The 19,829-nt window shown below is 58.2% G+C and overlaps 1 protein-coding gene across 2 annotated transcripts; it reads right to left on the reverse strand.

Moving 5' to 3' along the window:
- Window positions 1–301: 301 nt before the first annotated feature.
- Window positions 302–17,916, reverse strand: ACE (angiotensin I converting enzyme). 2 transcript variants are annotated; one of them, XM_076356859.1, is made up of 25 exons: window positions 17,692–17,916; window positions 14,032–14,199; window positions 12,541–12,628; window positions 12,145–12,288; window positions 11,714–11,905; window positions 11,457–11,554; window positions 10,752–10,924; window positions 10,233–10,456; window positions 8,661–8,805; window positions 8,224–8,322; window positions 7,868–7,990; window positions 7,200–7,411; window positions 6,535–6,671; window positions 6,074–6,232; window positions 5,577–5,664; window positions 5,231–5,374; window positions 4,808–4,999; window positions 4,364–4,461; window positions 3,909–4,081; window positions 3,228–3,451; window positions 2,844–2,988; window positions 2,541–2,639; window positions 1,993–2,115; window positions 1,219–1,406; window positions 302–937 (listed from the first exon to the last, which is right to left on the reverse strand). In XM_076356859.1, the coding sequence occupies exons 1-25, from the start codon at window positions 17,899–17,901 to the stop codon at window positions 741–743; spliced, it is 3,843 nt and encodes a 1,280-aa protein (XP_076212974.1). In that variant the 5' UTR covers window positions 17,902–17,916; the 3' UTR covers window positions 302–740. The 2 variants fall into 2 exon arrangements, with proteins under 2 accessions (XP_076212974.1, XP_076212975.1); XM_076356860.1 differs by lacking the exon at window positions 12,145–12,288 and having other exon boundaries at window positions 17,692–17,898.
- Between the last annotated feature and the right edge of the window lie 1,913 nt (window positions 17,917–19,829).

Genomic DNA, 19,829 nt, shown 5'->3' on the forward strand with positions numbered 1-19,829 from the left:
ACTTTGGGGATTTCTGGCCCTGATCCAGCCCCTTCCTTAGGCACATGCTCTGTGGTGAACCCACAAGCTGACAGCTGCGATGGGACCCACGGTTTAGGGGAGGATGGGCATGCTGCAAGGGGATGCTGAGCTTTCACGATGGGGATGGGGGAGGTTGGGTGCTGCAGGTGTGTTGCCCCAAGGCCAGGCTGGGCCCCAGGGGTTTGTAATTGCACTGGCTTAGGGTGGCAGCTCTCCTGCTCGAAAGCCCTGTCCCACTGAGATCTGAGCCCACCTGCAAGAAGGAGCCAAGCTGCTGCTCTGGGGGTGACAAGACATGGGTTTATTTTTCATCCATGCAAGTGAACAGCAGTGGGTGGGGGAGTGGGAACGTGCTCCATCCCTCCCCAAACTGCCCTCTGTCACTTGAAGTCCCTGTAGCTTTGCCCACAGGTTGGAAATGGCTGGTGAGTGCCCAGGCTGGACTGGTTCCCAGCCCTGGATGCAGGGGCAGCCCATGGCAGCTCCGTGCCCGCCGGTGCCTGAATTTCTCTTCCCCTGATGCAGGCATTGACAAATAAATAGCTCTTTTCTGCTTTGGCTCTTGCATAGTGGAAAAAAAAGTCTGACCTGATTGGAGAGAGAAGTCCTGGGCTGTGGAAACCCATGGCTTCGTTGGCAAATGTGCCCATCGCATCGCTGCCAGCCTGCCCAAATACCCATGCTTGCACCCTGTCCATGCTCCCCCGCTGATGGCTGCCTTATTTCAGTTCCATTTCTGAGCTGGATTTGAAGGCCTTTCTCCTGGCTGAGAAGAACTTGACGCCCAAGAAGATGGTGGTGATCAGGAAGACGAGTGCCAGGGCAAGCAGGACCCAGCTGCCTGCTGTGGCTTGATTGTTGGCCAGAGACATGCCCAGGAAATCGGTTTGGCTGGAGCTGGGTTGGGCTGGAGTGGCTGGAAAATGGAGGAATAAGGGACATGGTTGGTACCGGTGGCTCTGGACTGGGGTGTGTTGGGTCACCAGCTCTCCCTTTGCTGGTCTCTTGGAGGCTGTGTCCCCTTTAGACTCAGCTCCATGGGAAATCAAGGAGAAGCACCCAAACACCCTGTGGTTTTTGGGGTGGCCAAGGAGCATCAAGACAGCTCCATCTCTCCCACATGCCCCATCCTGGCCCTGGTGAGGGCTGAGCTCTGCCCCATCATGGACCTGCTGTGCTTGGCTGAGCCCTGCATACCTGTGTAAGGAGTCCAGCTGTACTCGGGCCAGCCCAGGACCTCCCCGTTCTTGTTGTTCTCCTTCACCAGCCATGTCATGAGTGGCTCAAAGTAGCTCATCAGGGCATCAGCTGACATGTTGCGCTGCCCCGTGATGAGCTCCATGGCTTCGGGCCATGGCTTGCTGAAACCCAGCTTCAGGGCCTCCCTGTGGCAGGAGAAATCAGCTCCAGTGGGTTCCCCATCGCCCTCTTGGCCACCAGCCCTTTCCTTTTCCCCAGGGCTTGGGGCTCTTTGTATCAGCAACCCTGGGTACAGTCTGTGCCCCCAGCACCGCAGAGCTGCCAGCCCAGAGCACAGGGAAGGAGGTTTTGCTTGGGGGAAAGGGGGGGTTTACATGGATTAAAGCCCTCCGGTGAATCCAGCCTGATGCAGAGCAGTTCTGGGTGCAAAGGTTAGTTTTGCAGGTGCTTTTCTTGAAGCAAGGGGGTTGTTTTCCCTAAGTAACTGGGGGCGGCGGAGGAGGAGGAGGAGGAGGGAGGGAGCCTTCCACCTGCCAGGGTCCCAGCTACCATCTAGTGGCTGCTTTTGCAATCACAGCCCTAGCACCCAGCCCAAGGTGCCCCTGCCCGGGGTTCCCCCTGCCCGCACCCCAGGGCCAGGGACCAGAGCATCCCATGCTGGGGCAGAGAGGGGATGGATGACCAGAGGCTGCGTTGCCTCCTGTCTTGCTGAGCTGGTTTAAGGTATTTGGGGACATAAATATCTTGTCTCTGCCCTGCCCACACACCTACCCCAAGATCCTCCCAGCTTCCTTGGACTCGTAGATGTCACACTTGTGCAGGGGACCCGTGTGCCTGGCTTCCGCACAGAGGGCCTGGTGGAACTGGAACTGGATCACAAAGCTGACGAAGTACCTGGGGGGGGGGGGGTGGAGAGGGGTGAGGACGTGGGAATGGACCCTGCTAATGGCTGTGCAAGGGAGGATGTGGTCCCCCTCATCCCCTGGTTGCACCCTCCCATTCTGGAGGAGCATCACTAGCTTTGGAGCTACACCTGCATCAACTCAGTCCAATCTGCTGATGCCATTTCTCCTTTAACATGTGTTTTGTGGCTGCCTGGGTGGATGACCCCATCCTCCTCAGAGAGGGAGAAATTCCCCCAAATCCAACCTTCTCCTCTGAAGCTCTGTCAGGGTCCTCAGAGCTTCCCAGCACCCTCAGGATGGTACCACTAAGTACCCCACCAGCCATGAAACAAGGTGCCATTACTGGCATCTGAACTGGAGATCCTGCTTCTGTGTCCAAGTGGCATCCCTCCTGCCCCATCCCTGCTTACTCACCTGATGTAGGGGACGTTGGCAGGGATGTGAAACTTTGCCCCGGGGTCAAAGTCATCTTCAGACCTTGGTGCTGGTGGGCACAAGCCCTGGTACTTCATCCTGGGCCAGAGAAGGAGAGTTAGCCCAGCAGGGGGAGTAGAAGGTGGGGTAAGCTGGGAGGGGACACAGGGGATGTGAGGACAGGGTGAGGGGTTATGTATCCCATCGTGTCCCATTGCAGCCAACTGGACCACAGGGAGAAAACACCCAGCGGGATGATGGCCAAGGCCCTTACACCAAAGAGGTGCCTGAATTCAAGCACACCTGAGATTCCACCACTGCTGGTTGAACTCATCCTCCTTGATCCGCCCATCAAACACCTTCCAGCGCCACTGGTCCATGAGGTATCCGAAGGGCAGGAAGGCGATTTTGTCCAGGGCGATGCTCATCAGGTAGTTAATGTCACTTTCTGCCCAGGGTGTGAAGGTGTGAGCAAGACAGTACTGTACCCACCTCTCCACCCCGCATGGGTCATTCTGCCCAAGAGCAGGGTGTCCCCACCAGGTCCTGTCCCCTCCATGCATGCAAAGCCACTGTGCATGTCCCTGACCCCTTCCACCCTTCCCAACCCATCCTGACCCTCTGCATTTCCAACTGTCCCCAGCAGCCCCCCCATCTTTGCTGTGTGGTGCTCCCCTGCCAGCTCACCTTTGTTGTCTGTGACTTGGTCCAGCAGATTGATCCTGTGCAGGTGTTTGGGGGTGGAGACGGACAAGGCCATGACGTCCCCGATGGCCTCATGGAAGCCAGGATTGGCCCCATCGCGGAATGAGATGGGCTGGTCCATGTACTGCAGGAAGTACTGGACATGGCCCATCTCGTGGTGCACCGTGATTAGGTCGTCCATGTTCACCGTGGTGCACTGCTTGATCCTGGACCAGGACATGTGGGATGGGGGGAGAAGGGAGGGCAGTGCTGGGGTGAAAATCTCCAGGAACGATCACACCCCCTTGAGCTATTTTTCCCTTTGGTCTCCCTTTCCACATGCCCCCACCCCACATCTGATGCCAGGCTGGGCTGGTCCTACTCCATTGGGTTGGTCTCTCTCTTTTCTCCTGCGTGTCCTGCTGCCCCTGCCCATTCCCTGTCCTTGTTCATCAGCTTTCCCATTCTCCATGGCAGGGCAGGGAAGGCATTGATTGCCCTCCATCCACCATGGGGGCTCCTGCCAGCAATGCCTGCATCTTGGGTACCAGTGGCAATGCCAGAATGGGGCTGCCACAGCCATAGGACAACAGGCACTGCGGTGGCATCAGGCCACGTGCCCTTATTCTACCAAGACATTGCTATCTGCCCCAGCACCACATCAGCTGAGGCCACCACAGGCACCTGAAGTCCTTGCGGTTGTAGAAGTCCCAGGCTGAGGCATGACACACCACCTCCCGCCCGTCTGCCGGCTTCTCGATCATGGACTTGTCCCAGAACTCCTGTGGCATTGGGATGAGGCCCAGAGAGGTAAAGAAACGGTCCGACTCTTCAAACATCTTCTTGGGTGTCCAGCCCTGGGGAGAAAGCAGACAGAAGACCTGGTGAGGGGCAATGGGGGATGCTAGGTGTGCCGGGGGCTGGGAAAGATGAGAGGCCAGGGACAGCCTTGTCCCTCTGGGCAAGGGAGGTCTTTTGGGGGCAGCTAGAGCCGGATCCAGCCCTTGGCATATCCAGGTGGGGAGAGAATAGGGATAAGCCATGGAGCTCCAGAGCATTTGGCAACATGGGTGGTGGCAACGGCCAAAGGGTGCTGGGTCCCAAGGGGCTTCCCCAGAGCAGCCTGAAAAAGCACTGACCTGTTTTTTCATGGCCGGGGTGGCATCCACCTTGGTGGCATCCGGGAAAGGTATCACCAGGTCGAAAATGTTGGACCATGACTGGGCCCACATGTTGCCTGGGAAGCACAGGTGGACAATGCATGGCAGGAGGGATACAGGGAGAGAAGAGCAAAGGCAACCAGTTACTCCTGACTCCTGCACAGAGTGGATCACCCTGCCTGGTCCCTGCCCTGCCTGCACAAGGGTGGTGCAAGCAGGAGCCTGTCCATGCAGGAGAGGTCAAGTCATGCTGAGTGTGTTGCCTTTCCCTGAAGCAGACTGGCTTCTGCAGACCCATCTCATGGGGCCTTGGTCCTTCAGCCAGAGCTGAACAGAGACCAGCCTCAACTCTTGGCACGACTTGGAGCAAACTATGCCTGGTGGGAGACACAGTTCTGCTCGAGGGCCTAGCAAAGCCCTTACCTAGCAGGTGAGCAGGGATGGGACCCTTCAGGTTTATGTGCTCTGCACCATACTTTTTGTATAGGGCTCGGCGTACGTAGGCATGCAGGTTGAGGTACAGGGGCTGCAGCTGCAGGTACAACTTCTCCAGATCTTCCTCGAAGGTGGGTGTCTCATACAGGGATCTCCAGAAGGCCCCATTGTCTGTGTAGCCTGTGGTAGGGAAAGAGTAGAAGCTGCTAGACACTGTCCTTCTTGGGCAAGAGTCTGTCTTGCTGCTCAGACACCCCAGGTCCCTCCGTATCTATGAGACAGTGGATCTCATGGGAGTTGGTGGGACCTCCACACCCTCAAGATTTTGGCCCTGAGTTGGACGATCAGCCCCATCCTCTGCTTACAGGGTGCTAAGACCATGGTGGGTTTGTAAGGGAGTGGGACACTGACCATTGAGCACAGCTGCCTTGTTGCTCAGTTCCACATATCGCTTGTAGTTGTTCTTGATCTTCTTCCCAGAAGCATCCCGCCAGCCCTTCCAGGCAAAGAGGAGCTCGTCATAATCCCGTGAGGTGGCCATGATGTCTGTGAGGTCTGAAGAGAGAACAACGAAGCCAAAGTGATGCTGTTGGATGGGCTGGACTGATGCAATTGTGCTAGACCCAACGTACTGCTCGGGGTCCATCACAGAGAAGGTGGGAAGGCCCCTTCATGACCTTTCTCCATGTCCCTATTAAAAATCCCTCCTTTCTGGGCCTGTTGCAGGTGACTCACTGGACTCCCTGCCAGATCTTACCAGGATCCAGGGGGTGACAGATTTTGTTCTCTCTGCAGACCTTGGCTACACTGTACGTGGTCTCCATATCTGAGAGGAGGGTGTTGTACTGCAAAGAAAATCAGATCATATGAGCGGATTATCCTTGCTTCTGCTCTTGGAGAATGTCACAGCCCATTGAGATGTCCTCAGGTGTTTTCCTCTGGTCCCTTCCAAGGCCAAGTGTGACCCCAAATGGAGGCGAAGTGGAGTCAATACAGAGGGACTAGGGCCAGCAAGCAATGTGCCATTGCCACCTAAGCAGCCAGGCCCCACTGCAGCCTGGGATAGGCAACCTTTGGGTGAGAAATCCTGGAGACAAGGATCACGGCTTTGTGTAGAAGGTATCAAACTGTCACCTTGTTCAGGGGAAGGGGTGGCTGCCCAGTGGTATTTCCTAAAAGTTGGGAGAAGCCTATGTCTCCACACAAGGTAGTGGCAAGGGACACCCCATCCTGCTCTGTCCCCTTTCAGCTCACCTCCTTCAGCTCATTCTCGGGCAGGGCTGCCCTCTCAATGACACTCAGCTTCCTGAGGATGCGCATGACACTTTGGTCCTGGAAGTCAGAGGGGTCGAACTGCCTGGCCCTCATGCCATAGTCAAGGGTGTGCTTGGACATGGCCAAGTTCTTCTCCAGCTGCAAGGGCAGGAGGGGACAGAAGAGGAGTTACTTCAAGGAGATCCCTGAGACACAGGCCATCACTAGAAACACCATCTGGCATGCCATGACTGACAACCTCCCCATGGCTGCCCTTGTGGCTACCTCGTGGCATGACAAGGGTTTTCATGGAAAAGGCACCTCCTGGGTGAGAACATTACCCCTTGGCTAGGGGCAGAGGCTGCCCTGGTTTTCAGAACTCATCTGAAACATGCCTTGGGCACCAGCTGCCTGCCTTGGCTGTTGGCTCTCCCCACACAGCCCCAAGGTCATTCCCATACCATGATCTCCTTGTTGTGGTCTGTGATGTTGGTGTTGTAGGCCCAGGATGCCTCGGTGTAGGCGTTCCACACTGCCTCAGCTGTGCTGTTGTACTCAGACAAGAACTCTTTAGCTTGTGCTTCGTCTGCTATTTTGTCTAGAGGAGGAGATAAATGGGGAAGAGAAGGGGACTCAGGAGAGTCCTTCTCTTTGCAAGAGCACCACCCCATGGAGAAGCCGTGGTTGAGCTTTGCCCAGAACTGCAAGTCCACTGAATGACACCACAACTTGGGAGCAGGTTGAGCCAAGAAATGGGGAGAAAGGGGTCCTGCTGGGGGTGTTCCACTGGACAGGGGATGGGATGACAGGACACGCTGCATGCCCTAGACCCTCCCACTTGGGCAGAAAGGATGCAGCTGAAAAAAGATGACCTGTCACACCATGCCTGATGGGATTACTACAGCGGCAGGGCCACAGCTTTGGACAATGATATGTCAAGAGGTTGGCTAATGGCACCTGCTTCTTGGGAAGCAAGACTCCATGTGGATATGGTTATTTCTCTTTTCTGGCATGTAGACCTCCCCCACCCACAGCAAAGACCTCCCTCAGCACTGGGGGTTAGTGATGTCCCTTGGGAGACCTCTTCCTGCCCCTCCCCAGAGCCAGGATGGAGCTGCAGTCTTACCAATGCCTTCAGGGTAGCCTTCAGGGATAGGGGGATGCCAGTCAAACTCAGGCCAGCCCAGCACCTCATTGGTCTTGTTGTTCTGCTCCTGAAGCCACTTGGTGACAGGGCTGAAGTACTCCAGGAGGGCCCCAGCATCCATCTTATCCGTGCCAGTGAGGATGAACAGGATTTCCTGCCACGACTTGGAAGACCCAGCTTTCAACACTTCCCTGCAGAGAAGCGGGACAGCAAGAGCCAGCATGAGGCCAGGGGATGGTATCTCAGCATCGCAAGGTTGAAGATGCTATTCCTGAGTGGGACATGAACCTGGGAACTGCTTCTGAAGCTCCCATCTGTCCTGCATATGGGAATGAGGACTCCCCATCACATACTCATGCATTTGTTAACACCCAGGGAGTCAATAGGAACCAAATGTGCTTTAGTGACCTCTTGTCTTGTCTGGGTGGGAGCTCGTGATAGGGACAATAGCAGTACTCTGGTGAGGACCACTCACCCCACCCCAGTGCTTCCATGTATTTCCATCCATCCATCCATCCATCCATCTGCAAAGCTATTTCTCCAGCCACTTTTCCTTCCTTCCTTTCTTCTTTCCTTCCTTTGCACACCATCAGCTTCCACGCACACATGTGCCCATGGCGATTGTCCCGACCCTCCTCTGTCCCCACCTGAGTTTGGCTCCGGCTTCTTTGGACATGTAGATGTCACAGGTGTGCAGGGGACCGCTGTGGTTGGCTGCCTGGCACAGCGCCTTGTGAAACTGGAACTGGAGGATGAAGCTCACAAAGTACCTGCCAAGGAAGCCCGTGAAGGTGAGCACTGGGGACAAAGGGAAGCAGACAAGTCCTAGGGTGTGGGGGAAGGCACCCAGCCACACGTTAGCTCCCCACTATTTGTGCTCCCAAGCATTGGACAGTCACTGCGTCTTCAGCAGGAGCAATGCATCCCAGTCCCTGCCCACAGAGCTGAGCCACCACTCCCCCTGCTCCCGAAGCCTCCGTCCCCTCATCAGCACCTCCTTTACCTGATGTAAGGGGTGTTCCCAGGGATGTGGTATTTTGCTCCAGGGTCGAAGTTGCTTTCATTCCTTGAAACCGGAGCACAGATACCCTGGTATTTGGTTCTGCAGACAACAGGGAACAAGAGCATTAGCTGGAAAGAGGGAGGCAGATGAACCAAGGCAGGGAATGGGAAGGGAAGGCTTAAGAAATCTACATAATTAGAGCGTGCTTCCATGTATTTCCATCCATCCATCCATCCATCCATCCATCCATCCATCCATCCATCCATCCACCCACCCACTCATCTACCCATCCATCCCACCCACCCAGCTATCCATCGTTCTCCAGCCATCTCCATGGCTACTTTTTCCTTTTTTCCTTCCTTTCTTCTTTGCTTTCTTCCCTCCTTGCACACACCCAGCTTCCACACCCCGATCCACCCCTGGTGACTGTCCTCTACCTCAGATACCACCAGTCATAGTTGTAACGGTTCGGGGGCGTGCGGCCATTGAACACATTCCAGCGCCACTGGTCGATCAGGTATCCGAAGGGCAGGAAGGCGATCTTCTCCAAGGCCATCTTCAGCAGATAGTTGATGTTGCTCTCTGCAGGAAACAGAGCCTGAACCAGGTTGGGAAGGAGTCTGGCTGGACAACATTGTGGCCACTAGGCTTTTTGTGGGCAAGAAGGTGAGCAGGTCTGGATGAGAACTGGGGACAGCATTTCAATATATAATTTTGCTCCCTAGAGAAGGCTGTGTAGGACACAGGAGGTTTCTCTAGATACAGCTCCTACTTGGGGTAACATGTGCCTTTTTACTCAGGGGGGACAACGGGAGTGACAAGCGCGGTGTCCCCTTGCCTTCAGCCTGGCTCTCAGAGTGAGAAGGTCTTTGGTGAGTGTAACTCTAATGGTTCCCTCTTCACACACTCACCCTGGGGCCTCAGGGTGAAGGGGGGGTTGATCTGCAGGGCTGTCACACCACTGCAAAGGCTCTCATGGTTTAGACCCAGAACCCAAGCCAGCTCTGGGACAGTCACCACCATATCATGGGGAGCACAGTGAATGGTGACATCTGCTTTCCCCATTGCCTTGAGGAAACCCGGGGAAGGAAGCTTGTACAAAGACCTGCTGGAGACCCAGCTGAAGCCGTGGGGTCAGAGTGCTGCCCCTTGGCAGCACTGCCCTGAGGGGCTATTGGCTGCCATCGCTATGGCGGCATGGCTGCCAAGGGCTGGTGAGTCGGCCGGTGATGCCTTGAGGCAGGGACCATCTGCTCCGTGGTGTTTATGCAGCATCAGCCCAATGTTCTTGGCTGCTGTGATGGCTTCCCTGTCATGAAACATATTTAATGACAAGGCAGGAGGATCCCAGGACTGTCCCTCCTCCGCGAAGCAGCCGCCTGAATCTGCGAATGCTTGGTTTCCTCTGCCGCTGTCTGCTTTGACATGTCAGCTGAGAGACGTTGGGCGGGGGGAGAGACTCTTGCCAAGCCGGGCAGTGCCCTGTGGTGACAAGTCCTCCTCCGCTGCGCCAGCTGGCAGGCAGAAACGTCACCTGCTGACTGTCCTCGTGACTGTGCACGTAAGTGCTCAGTGCCACCTGCACAGAGCTACACCGGGGGCTCCTGGGGTGGATGTTTCTTGGCAAGGAAAGGGGGAACAGTGGAAAGGTCAAAGCTGATCGAGCACAAAGATGCTGCTTTCAGGTTTGGGGCTCTGATGGAGAAGGGAAGGGCACAGACAAGCTCTGGAGAGCATCCTTCCTGCCCTCAGGGGTGAAGAGGATGGAGCCATGAAGGTTCCCGCATGGACCCATGGAGACAAGAAGGGGTTGTGCATGGACCCATGGAGACAAGAAGGGGTTGTGGAACCAAGCGTGGTGAAAAGCATACATCAGCCATGGGGTCTTGCCTGCTCTGGGTTGCATTGCCAGACTGCAGCCCACCGTGGCATGTCCCAAACCCTTCCTGGTGCCACAGGCAGTGCCTGAGCCCTCCAGGCCACCCAGCTCCCCAGGGTGGCTGCCATACCTGCATCCTCAGTGGCACTGCTGAGGAGACCGATTTTCTTGAGGTGGCTGGGGGTGGAGACAGACAGGGACATGACATCGCCGATGGCCTCATGGAAGCCAGGGTTGGCCCCGCTGCGGAAGGAGACGGGCTGGTCCTTGTATTGCAGGTAGTACTGGACGTGGCCCATCTCATGGTGCACTGTGAACAGCTGCTCCATGGTCACCGTCGTGCACTGCTTGATCCTGCCGGGTGAAAACAGAGCATTGCCTGAGCTGAGTGAGGGACCCCGGCTGCCTGTGCACCCCCTCGATGGGAAGGACCCTCCACAGTCCCTGAGAAGGTGGCAAGCATCCCATGGGGTAGGGGAAAGACCCAGTGGAGGGGAAAGCAGGGCAGCGTGGTGTCCCAAGACCTTACCCCAGAAGGTGACAGATTGGGCTGCATGGCCAGGCTGCGGGTACCCAAAATGGTGACCACCAAGGGGGATGGAGGAGGGTCTTACCCTGTAGCCCTGGGCCCCTGCATGCCCCCACACACCTGAAGTCCTTGCGGTTGTAGAAGTCCCAGGCTGAGGCGTGACACACCACCTCCCGCCCGTCCGTTGGCTTCTCCAGCATGGACTTCTCCCAAAATTCAGGGGGCATCTCCAGCAGCCCCAGGGAGGTGAAGAACTCCTCCGAGACCCGGAACATGTGGGTGGCGTTCCAGCCCTGGTGGGCAGCAGGCAGTGGGTTACGGCTGAGGAAGGGGCTGCACATGCCCTGGGCATTGCCTCTGATGTTCTCCCAGTACCATGGGGATGAGGTGGGTCCCTCTAAGGGACTGGGATCCTGCCCCTCTCACCCTGATGGGGAGCCCTGGCCCCAGAATTGGTGTGAGCATCCCTAAGAAGCACTGAGCAATGGTGCTGGTGCCCAGCATGGACAGGAGAAGGGAGCAGGGCTGATGCCCCAGGAGCACTTGGAACTGTGTGATGGTGTGGATGCAGCCCCCAACCCGGGGACTGGCACCAGTCCCACAGCACTGTCTTTCCTCTTTGCCCATCCGCTGCCTCTTTGGTCATTGCCAGAGAGGGAGTGGGGTCATTTCTTTGTCCCTTCCCTTCCCAGACATGGCTTTTCTGCTGTCCCCTATGCAGGTATGAGAAACCACTCCCATGGGGTCAATGTTATGGTCAAGCCTTGGCCAACACCCCCCGTTTTTGTCCCTCTGGTGCCACCAGTGAGTCCCTCAGCCCATCACCTGCTGCACCATGGTGCTTGTGACATCGAGGTTGGGCTTCTCAGGGTAGGGGACCATCAGGTCATAGATGTTGTTCCACTGCTGAGCCCACATGTTGCCTGAGAAGAGAAAACAGCTGGAGCAGAGCTGGTGGGAGGTTGGGAGGAAGAGAAACACAGTGATAACTGGGACCTCCCTGTCCCACTATGGCCCTGCGTGTGCCCCTCTGGCCCCACCAGCACCCCTGGGCACAGGCTGGAGGGGGTCCCTCCTCTTACCCAGGAGGTGAGCAGGGATGGGACCCTTCAGGTTGATGTATTTGGGGCCATAGCGGTTGTACAGCTTCCTCCGGACGAAGGCGTGCAGGTTGAGGTAGAGCGGCTCCAGCTGGTTGTAGAGATGCTCCAGGTCATCCTCAAAGGAGGCTGAGTCATACCAGGAGCGCCAGTAGCTGCCTGTGTCCTTGAATCCTGCCAGAGAGGCAGTGATGACCTCTGGCTCCAGCCCCCGAGGCTGCCCCCCCACCCAGCCCCAAGAGCTGGGACCAGGGAACAGCAGTAGGATTTTTGCCCCTTCCCCAAAGTGTTGGCACCAGGGAAATGGAAGTTGGATGCCTGGCTGCATGTGGGATGGGGAGAGCAGCGGGGCCCTGGCCCCAGTTCCCACCCCGATCCCTGACCACCCCCTGCATCCCCCATCCTGCTTGTACCATCCATCTGATAGGCTTCGTTGCTCAGCTTCACGAACTCCTCATACTTGGCGCGCAGTGGGTTGCCTGCAGCATTGTGCCACCCCTCCCAGGCATAGAGCAGCTTCTTGTAGCTGCGAGAGGTGGCCATGATGTCCGAGATGTCTGGGACAGAGGGGACAAGTAGGACATGAGAGAGGGGCAGGAGAGGGGGGGTGTCACATCCCACAGTAGCTCTGCAGAGGTGCCACCACAATTGCACCAGACCCAAATAATACCCATCCTCGCCCCAGGACAACCCTGAAGAACATGGGTGGGACCTGCCAACCCCAACCCACTGGGGATGTGGGGACCAGGATAAACTCATGGCCATGGGGTGCTCAGCACCCCACAGAGGCAGAGGGACAAGGACCATACCTGGCTCCAGCTCCCAGCAGGTACCGTTGGCCAGGCACACCTTGGCCGTGGAGTAGATTTTGTCCATGTTGCTCAGGATGGTGTTGTACTGCGGGGAAGGAAAAGATGTTGGGGCTGGAAGGGGATGTGAATGGTCCTTCAGGAGGGACCTACAGACTTCCCGGCTCTGGATCGTGTGTGTGTGTGTGTCCAGAGGGATGTGGAGGAGGATTGGTGTGTTTACACAGCGTGTTTTTGGTGAGATAAGCATGTTATCACCCAGAGTTTTACACCCTTTGCATGGTGGGAGCAGGGAGGCTCTTTGGGACAGACAAACCATGCACAGCCACTCACTGAACCACCCTCAAACGTGGCGCGAGCGCTTGCGGTGTCCCGGAGCGGGGCTATTTATAAAGCTCTTTGTCAGCGGGGCTGCGGCACGGCCTGTTTATCTAAGCGGGGGAAAAAAAAAAAAAAAGAAAAGCAGGAGGAGGAGGGAGATTTATTTCTGTGAACTTCAACAACAGCAAACAATAGCAACAGGAGATTTCCTGGAACCTGCCCAGGGAGCCCATTCCCAGGGAAGGAAATTCCTCCGCTCCGTCCTTCTCTGCGCTCCCACCCCTCTGCTCTGGCCGGGCAGATGGGGGACCGTGGCGGCTGGGGGATGGAGCTGCCTGGGGACAGGCGAAAGGTGGCCGATGTGCAGGGAGGAGACGTGATGCTGTCTGTTATCTGGGAGAGGGCAGGGATGGGTTTCCTGGAAGGAACCAGGGCCGATGCTTCTCCAGAAAGGATTGGATCACTGGGCTTGCCAGCCAAGAGGGGTTTTGGTGGGGAGGGCTGTCAGGGAGCCATGGGCCAGGCTGGAGGGGATGGCAGTGCCAGCGTCCCTGCACTCGTGCAGAGGCAAGCGGCTGCCAGCCTCAGCCTGGGCAATATTTTCATGCACGGAAATTGAAATCACATCGCATTTAGGTAAACGACCCTGAAAGCTCAGGACCGTGATGGGGAAGGCTCAGGATGTCCTGATGTCCCTAGCGCGGAACTGTCCCAAGGCACAGCATTTCTGGGCTTGCAGGGAGGGCTCAGGCACCGGCTGGCTGCAGCAGCCCTCCTTTTCAGTGGGCTGCATCCCCGAGGAGCACCGGGGATGGGGTCGAGCCAGCTGGCTCCTGGCCATGGGCACAGCCTGGCTGGTCTCCACGTGACGCCCAAGGCCGCTCTGTGTAAGCAGGAAATCTCTGGAAATCTCTGGTTCCCACTGGGATAGCTTCGAGATGAGGTTAAGGCTGGATAATGGGGCCAGCAGGCACACCACATCCCTCGGAGATAGCACCCCATCTTCCCCCTCCATCATTGTCTTCCCTTGTGCATAGGCCAGGGAGACCCTCCAAAATGTAATGGAGGGGCAACGGGCCAGTAACAGAGTCTGGAGGCTTGGGAAAAAAAACTTTAAGGGGTTTCGCAGCACCCCGGCAATGCCCAGGGCTTCGCCGGCACCTTGCCTACCTGTTGTCTCTTGTCCAGGGGCAGGTTGGAAGGTCCCAGGGTCTGGATGGAGCCAATGATTTTCCTCAGCTGCGGGTCACTGAAGTTGCTCCAGATGCTGCCATAGAGCTCCTTGGCTTTCTTCCCCCACAGCTCCGTGAAGTTTTGCTCCTCCAGCGACGCCTCGACCTGCATGGTGAGAGGGGACATGGGGACTCAGGACCAGCCCTGTGACATGCCACCCACCCAGGCGACGGTTTGGGGGCCGGGTTCAGAGCCACGAGGGTTTGTGGGAGCCAGAGGGCATGGGACGTGAGGTGGCAGGCAGGGCTGTCCCCAGTCCATGACATTCATAGATAAAGACATCAGCTTCCAGCCGACGCGGCAACGTCTGCAGCCCCCGCTTGCCTGCAGCACTCCTGGCAAGCACCCGCCAAGGTGCCCTTTGAGGATGTTTTGGAGGCGGCTCCGGGGTGTCGTGGCCCAGATGGGGTGGGGATGCTGGGACGGGGGTGTCCACGCCACACAGGCAGGGTGTCTGGGTGCTCCCGGGCTGGCTCTGGCAGCTGCCAGACCCCAGTTTCAGAAGGAGCTCTGAGGTCTGGCTTCATTTGATTCCTATTCCTGCTGTTTCTCACCTTTGCAGAAGTCCAAAGGAAAACTACAAAGATGCCCCATTCACTTTTCTCCTTCCTATACCTCCTTGCTAGGTCTATACATTTCTCCTTCGGCTATCTGCAGCCCGTGCCATCTAAGTGCCGTATCTGGGTTTCACCTTGCAGAGGGGCACCCATTTGCACCGAGCCCCCGGTTTTGGGTCTCTTCACTGTCGCCCATCTCCTGCCAGCCCTGACCTCCCTTCCCAGGGCCGTGGGACGGCAGGGAGCTGTCTGCGCCGCAGGGGGTTATTTAGGCAGCTGGAGCCGTGGTCGACGGCCACGATTTTGGGACAGGGTGTATTGCAGAAGGTCGCATCCCAGCCTGGCCAGTGTCAGCTGCATTTTTGGGAAACACTGATCTTTTGAGAGTGACCCAGCGCGAGCGATGGGCAGGATGGAGCGAGAAGGTGCAGAGCGGCTGTTTGCTGTCTGTGCGCCATCCCGGTGTGATTTATGGAGCTCATTAGCTGTTATTCGTGGCATTTTTAGCCTGGCTGCAACAAGCCTGGTTTGTTTTATTTTAATCTTCACATTCCCTCAGCTGGCAGCAGGGAGGGAAGGGAGTTACGGTGCAGCAGGGCTGGAGGCTGCCCGGGGCAGGCACCCATGCGGCCAGGGGACACGGGGGTGGGGATGCCGAAAGTGTCGGGTGCCCCTGGCTGCCCACTGCCAGGCACCCACCACCTCCTTTGGACATCCCAGCACCCACAGCATCACTCTGGGTACCAACCGGCCCTGATTCTCTGACATGCCAGGATGCGCTAGCCCCACGGACACCCTCCACTGGAGCAAGATGCTCTTGCATTACACCACTAAACGGGGGATATCTTTACCTCTTCCCAGACCTGGCTGCGGAGCCGGGGGAGCTGTAGGAAGCAGAGTCCAGCTGTGTTTCGTCTTCTCCTTGAACAGGCGCCTGTGTTTGATCACGCGAATCGTACCCTAAACTCTCCTGACAGCTCTGGTGGAGAGAGCTGAGGCCAGCGGCGCTGCCTGAGACCCCCTCGCCGTGGCTGTGTCCACCAGCCCTGACCCTTCATCCCTGCAGCTGGGAGCATCATGGGGTGCCCCTTTGGGGGAGCTCAGAGGCCCCTGGATGCCCACAGCCCCCAAGTCTCCCTACCAAAGACCCCCACCCCAGTCCCTCCCTGCTCCTGGTTGCACAGTGAAGATTCAGCAGCACAGGATGTGGCCCAAGGTGCTGGGGCTGCTCTGCCGCGGGCACCCGGAGGAGTCCCACACCCGTGAGCAGCCCTCAAACCGCAAACACCATCGCCAGCCTCTTGCCCAGAGCCCCAGCTTGCAGGAGATGGTACACCTCCCTCTCCTGTGGCCGAGCTCCCTGTCTGTCGTTCCAGTGTCCCTCTGTCTGTCCCTGCGCAGCCAGGGGCTGCTGCTCTGCCTTCGGCCTCCTGCCCTTCCCTGTCACTTTGTCCCGGGGCCACCTTTTGTGGCAGGTCCTGGAGGAGCCCACACCGTGGTGGCCTGGCTCAGGTGTTATGCACGTGTGGGGTTTGCCTGACCCAAGGGTTCCCCAGATTCCCCAAATTCAGCCTTTTGGGTTGTGCCGGCCAGCTGTTAACCCTTTAGTACTCAGTGCCTCCCCATCCCACCGCACACCTCCCTGCTGCCCCGTCGGTGGGCTGGTCTCAGGGGCCAGATACCCTCCTCTTCCTGGGCTGGCTTGGGACCCTTGTTATGGCAGGGAGCACCTGGCCGTGATCCTTGGGCATTTATTAACACAGGAAAGAGGAGAGCTGGCCTGGAAATGCCCCTTGAGAAAAGTCCATGCAAAGTGCTTTTCTGGCGCTAACCTTGGACTCGGCACAGCCGGGATGCTCCCGCTCTGTCCCAAGGTCCCCGGCCGCACCAGACGCTGGGCACCTGCCCAGACATCGCGTCAGCTCACTGACAAAAGGCTGAAGGGGCACTTGGGTGCTCTCGGGTGTCTTGCCAAGTTGGCAGCGGCCGGACCTGGCGGCGATCTTCCCCCCAGCACAGGAAAACGTGTTTCCTTCCTGCCACAGGGCATGCTGTGCCCGCCCCCCCCCCCCCCCATCCCCGTGGTATCTGGAGGGTTTCGGGGCTGTATGGCAGCCCTTGCGGCCCGGGGGTGATGCTGGGGTACCCGAATGCACGTAAAGGCTGCACCGGCCCCTGTGCACCACTAGCTATATGGGGCAGCAGGTATATCTCTGAGCTGCATGCAGTGCCGTGGCTGTGCCCCCCGCGACGGGGCAGCCAGCAGCTCCCTGGGGAAACCTCTGCAGCCTGCCCAGGCACCGCGATTCCCCGATCCGCACCGGGCAGGGGCCATGCTGCACCTCACCCAACCAAGAGCAGCCCCCGGTCTGCTCGAACTCCCTGCCCCGCTAAATCCAGCCTGAAGATATGAAAACCCCTGGTTAAACATGCACACGCCTGTGGGATGCACACAGCATCGATCCTCGCCGGGGCTCTGCCCGCACGCAGCTGGGCTGATGGCAAATTCCCCATAGCCTGGAGAGCTTCCCTGAAGCCGGGCTGGGGACACAGGGACGGGGGGGTGGCAGCCTCGGTCCTGATGCCACCCCATTGCTTGTGCACACTTTGGGCTCCCGGTGTCTGCCCCAAACCAAAAACCCCCAGCGCCGGGACGTGGCGGGGCTCCAGCATGGCACAGCGCCTGGATGTGGTGGCACTGGACAGGGACACTTGACATCTGACCCCGGTCCGGGAAGTGGGGGAAGGAAAGTGGAAGGTGTTGGGAGAAGGGAACCACCTCTAAAAATAACCCGGACTCTTCTCCGGGACCAGGGCTGTCACTCCGGGGCAGATCCTCTCCGAGGGCCAATGTGGGGCAAACCCCTGCAGTTCCCAGACTACAAGTCCCAGCCCTGGTTTGCCATCCTGGGGTGCCGAGACAGGGTCCCGCGGGGAGGAAGGGGACCACGCCAAGTGTCCCCACCATGTCCAAACCCCCACCCTGCCCTCGGTGCTGGGGACACCCCCGCGGTGGCATCGCCCCCATCCTGCCACCCACCTGCAGAGCAGCATTTTCGGCCGTCAGGTTGGTGTAGTAATCCCAGCTGGCCGAGACGCTCTTGAAGAGGACGAGCTCAGCCGTTTTGTTGTAGGCAGTGGCGAAGACGGCGGCCCCTTTCTCGGTGGGGTCACACTGCGGGGGCTCGAGGCCAGACGGAAGGGCACCCGCCAGGCTCAGCCCCAGCAGCAGCCCCAGCACCGGGGGCATCGCGGCGGGAGTGGTGCACGGCGGGGGGTGGGGTGGGGGGGCCGTTCAGTGCCTTGCGAGATAGCTTTCCCTCCGCTGCCAGCTGCTTATAAGCCAGCAGCCTTCGCGCAAACCCTGCCCACCGAGCCTGCCTCCCCTCGCAGATAAGACCGGAGCATTTTGCTCTCCCTTCGTCGGCTCCCGGGCTTGCGGGAAGGAGCAGGGAGCGAGCGCTGCCTTGGGGTGCAAAGTCCCTTTGGCGCCTGGCCACGCCGGGAGGGAAGGGGAAGGGGCTGGGACAGCAGAGAGGGAAGGAGATGGAGGAGAATCAAGGGAAAGGTGAAAAAAGAGAAAGGAGGAGAAAGGCTGGGGTGGATGGGGTGGGTGGGAGGCAGCTCCATCCCTGCAGGGTCCCGGTCCCCTCCCAGCTTGGCACAGGGGGATCCAGCTCAACCGGACCAGCGCTTGGCAGGACATCCCCTCCTCACGCCGGCATCACACGGCAAACACCCCTCGGCAGCGCCCCAGCCACCCACCATGGGGCACGAGGGCGAGCGCAGCAGGGAAAGTACTCACTTGGGGGGCAGCCAAGGTCCATCTCCCGCTGCCTCTCACCAAAGCGACCCCCTTCCCGGCATAACCTCATTTTTCGGAGAAACGAAGTATGTCTGCTGGCTGTGAAGGAAATCTCATCACATCACACCAAGTGTTTTGGACTTGGAGGAATTAGGCTGATGACAAATGACTAACAAAAAGTTCCTTCAAAATGAAAACCAGACCCGTGTCAGTGGGCTTGATAGTTCCTTTCTTTTTTTTTTTCTTTTTTTTTTTTTTTTTTTTCTTTTTTAATTAACTAAATCCCTTTCCCCCAGGGCCTGGCCCCAGCCCTGGGAGCTGCGCCCAGGCTGAGCTTAGGCCCTGGGTTGGCTGAGCCCACCAACCTTCGTCAGGGCCACCACCCCATGGGGACACAAGGGAGAGCTGCCACGGAGGGGAGAGCTTTTTTAGGGGGGACAGAGGGAAACCCCTTGACTTGTTGGCCCCGCTGGGTGCTGCAGAGCAGCTGGGCACCACCACAGCCCCTCGGCGTGAGCCCATGGGGTGACCCCATGGGGACAGCATGGCCCCTCGACAAGGGACGAGTCCCCCTGCCAGGGCTGGGGACCCTACGGGGTTTGCAGAGACATTTCCAAAACAAAAAAGAAAGGGATTTAGGAGCCTGCAACCCTCTGATGTCTATTAAACCTCCCTCCAGAAATCACAGCTTCCCACCCTGCCCTAACTCTCAGCACCTGCACTGGCTGGCACGGGCACACAACCAACCTTCATCCCCTCAACCCCAAGCCCGTATGGGTGCGCAACAGCACCGGCGCTGCCTGCCAGCCCGGACATCACAGAGCTGGGGGCAAAGCCAGCATCCACCTGCAGCCCCCCTTGCCGACCCCTTTCCCCAATGGCCACAAGCCTCTGGAAACTCCAGTTTACTGGGAAGTTGGAAGAAATGGTTGGTTTGGCTCCAAGTTGGCTGGTGACCAAGCGCCGATGAATGGAGATTTCCTGCGCCCCGCAGGAACAGCCTCTGTTCCCAGCTGCACCGGGGAGGGGTTTTCCCGGCTCCGGGGAGTTGCGGCACAGCCTCCGGCACCGGCGGGGGTCTCGGGCGAGCAGCGTGGCTGAAACGGGCTCTGCAATCTCAGTGCGGCGCTGGTATCTGGAAATCTCAGCGAGCGCAGCCTTTTCCAAGGTTGGTGTTTCCGATGAGTGACCCCGCAGGGGAAGGGCAGCTCTCCATCATTTTGCGCGCGAGCATCTTCCAAGGCTGGTGCAAGAGGGGCTGATGCTGCTGCCGCGGGACTTTGTGATGGGCAAGGGATCCTCTCGATGGCTGCATCTCCAAGGATGCCCGCAGCTCTGTGGCATCCTGTCCGACAAAGCTCCAGCTGGGATCG

The sequence above is a fragment of the Aptenodytes patagonicus genome, chromosome 20 (genome assembly GCF_965638725.1).
Source record: "Aptenodytes patagonicus chromosome 20, bAptPat1.pri.cur, whole genome shotgun sequence".
Lineage (NCBI taxonomy): Eukaryota > Metazoa > Chordata > Aves > Sphenisciformes > Spheniscidae > Aptenodytes > Aptenodytes patagonicus.